General features: G+C 50.2%; 2 protein-coding genes across 2 annotated transcripts; one reads left to right on the forward strand and one right to left on the reverse strand.

The window, feature by feature from the left end:
• Positions 1-886: 886 nt before the first annotated feature.
• Positions 887-1,066, forward strand: MGL_4261 (uncharacterized protein; the record flags this gene model as incomplete). The annotated part of the gene is made up of 1 exon (XM_001728544.1): positions 887-1,066. The coding sequence occupies one exon, from the start codon at positions 887-889 to the stop codon at positions 1,064-1,066; it is 180 nt and encodes a 59-aa protein (XP_001728596.1).
• An 898-nt stretch (positions 1,067-1,964) lies between these two features.
• Positions 1,965-3,602, reverse strand: MGL_4262 (uncharacterized protein; the record flags this gene model as incomplete). The annotated part of the gene is made up of 1 exon (XM_001728545.1): positions 1,965-3,602. The coding sequence occupies one exon, from the start codon at positions 3,600-3,602 to the stop codon at positions 1,965-1,967; it is 1,638 nt and encodes a 545-aa protein (XP_001728597.1).
• Positions 3,603-5,128: the final 1,526 nt, after the last annotated feature.

The following is a 5,128-nucleotide window of genomic DNA, read 5'->3' on the forward strand; positions in this document are numbered from 1 at the left end:
TCCTTCTCCCTTCCTTATCCCTTCCTTCCTTCCTTCCTTCTCCCTTCCTTCCTCCCTTCTCTCCTTCTTTCTATCCTTCTCCTTGCCTGTCTTCTTCTGTCTTTCCTTCTTTCTGTCCTTCTATGTTCTTTCTTCTCCCCCTCCTTTCCCTCTTCCCTCGCCCCTCTCTTTTCCCCTTCCTACTCATTTCCCCCCAGTGGAGGCTTCCCTTCTTTTCGTCCCCTTTTCCTCCTTCCTTCGTCCTTTTCCCTCTTCCCTTCCTCCCTTCCCTTCGCCTCCCCCCTTTCGCCCTTTTCCTCTCCCTTCCTACTCCTTTGTTCTCCAGTCCCTGTTTCTATCTTTTTTTTCTCAGTGTCTCTCTTCCTCCGTTTGTCTTTGTTTAAATGTCTTTCCCTTCCTCCCTCCTCCTCTCTGCCCTTCTCTTCTTCCTCTCCCTGTGCAGCCTCTATGGCCCCTTTCTTGCTTTCTTTCTTCTTTCCTTCCCCTTCCTTTTGCACTTATTCTTTCTCTCTTTCCTTCCTCCCCTCTTCTTTCCTTCTTCTACTTCCTCCCTTCTCTTCCCCCCTCTCTCTCCTTATCCCCTCTTTCTCTCCTCTCTTCCTCTTTGATTTCTCCTATTTTCCTACCTTCTTGTCGTCTCTCTGTCCCTGCTCCGCATCATGCTCCATCTCGTCCAATCTTACTCTTTCGCCTTGGAGCAGAGTAATACTCTGCCGTATACAGGCCAATAGCATTCGTCTCGATGAATCCATGCTTGTCATCATGAAAAATCTTTTTTTTTTCCATGCTGTGCTTTTGTCCGTCTATAAATGGGGCACCTCCGTCAGATACCCCGCTCGGTACAACTTGTCCTTGTTTTTCCGCCACTTTTGAAATCAACTCTCCCATGCAATTCTCACTCCACTTCATGGCTGTGGCACTGGCGCTGGTTACGGCCGCGGCAGCTGCACCTGTTGACTTGGGAGCACGGCCCACGTTTATGCCAGGCCCGATTGTGCCTGATGAGTCGTACACGGGCTACAACCCATTCAAGGCGGTGGTGACGACGACTGGATCTGATAACTAAGGGATGGGAATGGCGTTGATGCCAACGACCGTCAAGGGATCATCGGAAGATCTTTTTCCCGACCTTTTCAGAATGACTAAGACACTGATTTTCACGAAAGATGCCTGTCGAGCTGCAGGCTTGTAATATATGGCGCTACGCTGGATGCGCATTACGACAAAAAAAGATCTCTGAAAAAGATCACTGGATCTACATACGCTTATACCCCACAAGATGTACAATAGCTGAGATGCATGCATAGCTTACATGACCACTCTGTCTGCATTCTATCCAAGTTGTCCGCCTGTCTTGCGCGCCATTTTCATGCCCCTCTCTTATGTCTGCACTCTGTCATTGCTTGCTTTGTCGTTTCTATACATTCGTGTTCCACATCGGCCATCCCCGATCCCTGATCCCTGATCCCTGATCCCCTATCCCCGATCCCCTTCTCCTTCCACGTCCCCTGTCTTTTTAGCTCCAACACCTATTCTCTTCCACTCTCGAGTCCTTTGATGATCCGCCGTTCGTAGCTGCTTTGCTTTGCTTTCCCCTACTCGTTTATTTTTTTCCCTACCTGGGACGTGCCTCGCTATCGGCTGCATGCATTCTTGGCATACTTGCGTGTGATACTGTGTTGGTTGGGTATGCGAGAATTCCGCCTATACTAGATCCCACTGTCCACATTCGCTTGCATCGTGATTCTCGCGCTCCAGCGTCTTGTGCCTTTGTGTGTCTCTTCTGTAGTGGAGCAAAGAATGTGCTCCACCACGTAAACCTATCCCTACGACATGCGGTCTCTTGCCCCTCACATAGCCTCGTGCGCACAACCCCTCGTCGACTCTGTTCCTGCTCTTTCATCCATACTCTTCATTATTATCGAAAACTTATCATCATACTACAGCTGTCTTCCTCATCGCACTCACGGTCCTGTAGCATCCTCGTCATCCTCGTTCCAAAACACCTTGCACTGCTCTTTCACGTACGGCGGCACGTCCAGCACCTTTTGTGCTTCTTCGGGCGCTTGCACTACCACCATCGCCATGCCTGCTGCCAGGTGCCAGTCCATGTGACAGTGCAAGATCCACGCTCCTGGGTTCACGGCTCGGAAGCGGATCGTCACACTCCCCCATGCTTCTAGCCGCACCGTGTCCCTGCGAATCGGGTTCTTTTGCTCCTCATTCACTTCTGGCATCTTTGGCATCTCTCCCTTCGTTCCGTTCGCCCGCTGCACCACCTGGAACTTGGTCCCGTGCATGTGGATAGGGTGTGCGCCGCCAGAGTCGTTCAGAATCGTCATTTCGATCGTTTGGTTGTAGGGCACAATCACCGCCTCGGTCCGGTTCTCGTACGCACTTGCCTCTGTTCCATGCTCGCCCAGCATCGTCAGCATCACTGGCCTCTTTGGTCCGGCATACGGCGTGTTGTTGAACGATGCATACGGCACCTTGTTCTTGTCCAAGCCCGTCTTCACCACCAGCGTCACGCGCTTGTCTGGCTTGTCCAGGCCCACTTCTTCCTTCGGCACAAGCTGCGTGTCGTCCATGAGCTTCTTCCCACTTGTGCTCCGCTCCTCCACCTCTCCCATCTCTTGTCCATTCGCTCCGTACGTCAGCCGACTCGTCAGGTTGAGCTTCAGGTCACCCACGTCTCCGAACGTCACCCGCTCCATGTTTGCGTGGATCGTCCAGTCCTTCGTTGGCTCGTCTCGTGCCTTTACCAACACACTGTATCGCTGTCCCACAGCCACTTGCACTGTGTCTGTCGGATACCGCTCCACATCCACACCATCTGCCTCGATAATCTCCATGTCGTGTCCATCGATCCAAAAGTCAAACACGGTTGTCGCCGACATGTTGATCAGGCGCAGTCGGTACGTCTTGCCCGGCTCAAATGGCAGAGTCGCATTCTCGTTCATGCCTGGCATGGTCTTGGCCTCGAGTCCCTTTTTTGTGTGAGCAAAGTACATCAGTCCGGAGTCGGGCGTCGGGTACGATCCGTTCTGCTTCAAGTAGTCATGCTTCAGAATGTACCCGTTCTTCTCGTGGTACCAATCTGCTAGCACCACCGTGTAGTCGTCGTCGTAGTCGTACGCCTCTCCCTCGGCACGGTGAATAATGAACGGCGTGCGCAGTCCGTCTGCATACTGGCCCTGGTAGTGACCGTGCAGCCAGTATGTTCCCCATTGCTTGGGTGCGTTCTCGCCACTCTTTGGCGAGTTGAGGATCTCGTGGTAGAACGAGTATCCGTCCGGGACAGGGCACTGCGTCACACTAGCAGCACCATCGTAGTAGTTGACGTTTGTGAAGAAGAGTCCGTGTGCATGCAGTGTGGACGGGCGTCCATCGCCAAACTTGTTGGTAAAGTTGATGTGGACAAAGTCGTCCGAGTTGACAGTGAGGGGATCGGCGGGGAACTTGCCATTGATGCCAATCGCACGGCGAGGGAACCTTCCATCTGGGTTCACATCATTGACCCAGCCAACGCTCCATTGCTTGGCGACTTCGGCACCAAGGGCCGTTGTGGCTAACAACGCCACCATTCCAGACGCCGTCCACATGATGAGGTTGTTTTGGTTTCGTGGCAAGTATCATCAACACACCCTCCACTACTTTTCGTATTTTTGTTACTGACACGTTGCAGAACGTGCATCCAAGGATTTCCAAATGCATCGGCGTTGGGCTCATGTCCTCCATTAGCGCATTCATGTTTGCCGAGTCAATTTGGTCCGAAAGTTTCATAGTTTGTAAATTGTCTATCAACATCTTACGCTCAATGGGGAGTATCTGTAATTGGGGCCAACAGTCTTTATTCCTTCCAACATGAGCTAATGAGATTTCAGGCTTGAGGAAAGTTCACCTAATCGCACTTTTACTTTGGCGACTTTCCACAATCAATATGCATCACAAAACCTATTTAACAGTGGGCTTCAATTGTACTAGTTGGGTGCCGCTTTATAGATATGTTGTCCAATAATCTATTACCCGTTGAAATTCCACGATGCAACCACTATCCTGGTCGTGTCACGAGACGATAGACTAATATGGAGGAATGCGTTCTGATGCATTTATGGATATGTCACGGCAGCGTATGGTCTTGTGTGTTGGCTTTGGTATTGACCGAGTCATGACCTTAGCTTTTACGCCTTGAACATGTTTGATTGTTGAACCTTGAACTACCCCTGCTTCTGTAAGCTGCACATAGCGGCCATCGCCAAAGTCGGATCACGCTCTTCTTTGCTCCGCAATTCGGCGTATTTGGTGCTCGAGTTATTTCTACACGTTTAACTATTTATTGTGTTATATTAACTTTGCAAATCTCGCAACTTCCATGATCGGTCAGACGAGAATCCATTATATAATCACCTATAATCATGGTCTTTTCTCGGACCCATCTTTCTCCTTTTACGGACCCTAGACTGACACTGCTCGGATGCTTGGTATAGTGCACCCGCCATAAACTTTCCAGAACTGAGCATATCGCCACTGATCGATCTGTCGCACAGGCGCATCGTTCTCTAGGATTTGCCGCCGTTAATATATTGCACATATTAACTGTAGTCTCTAATGGTCTTATTGAGCTTGTATGTAGCGATATAGGTAAGTCTCATGACGCCTCAAAGTACTAGAATCTTGGCTGGTGTCTTCTCATTTGAAAAATATGCAGGGTAATGACACAAATCTAACAATTTCGATATTGGTGATAAGCGCCAGATTTTATTCACACATAACAACCACATCCACACTATCTTGTCGTATCACACGTTTCGTGCACCAAGGAATCTTTGCCTGAACATGGTAACAAGAAATATACTTCAAGCTGGAGAGGGTGAAATAGAATGCTAGACCTGTGTGGATCTACGGCCTGCGTTTGATGTAGATGGGCTAGGGGATTCACGACCTTGGCCGTCGTCGTAATTTTGCACGTGAGCTTGCACGCCGCGAATTGTCGACGGAGATTCTCCAGCTCGTGCTAGTTGCACCGCGGACAAAATACGGGAGGATGGAGTGCATTATTAAACTCTTGACCCGTGCATTTTAAAACGGCAGCCTCGACGAAAGCGTTTGCGAACCATCCACTCTCGCA

This window comes from Malassezia globosa (assembly GCF_000181695.2).
Source record: "Malassezia globosa CBS 7966 chromosome Unknown mgl_sf_1002.1, whole genome shotgun sequence".
In the NCBI taxonomy this organism is placed as follows: Eukaryota; Fungi; Basidiomycota; class Malasseziomycetes; order Malasseziales; family Malasseziaceae; genus Malassezia; species Malassezia globosa.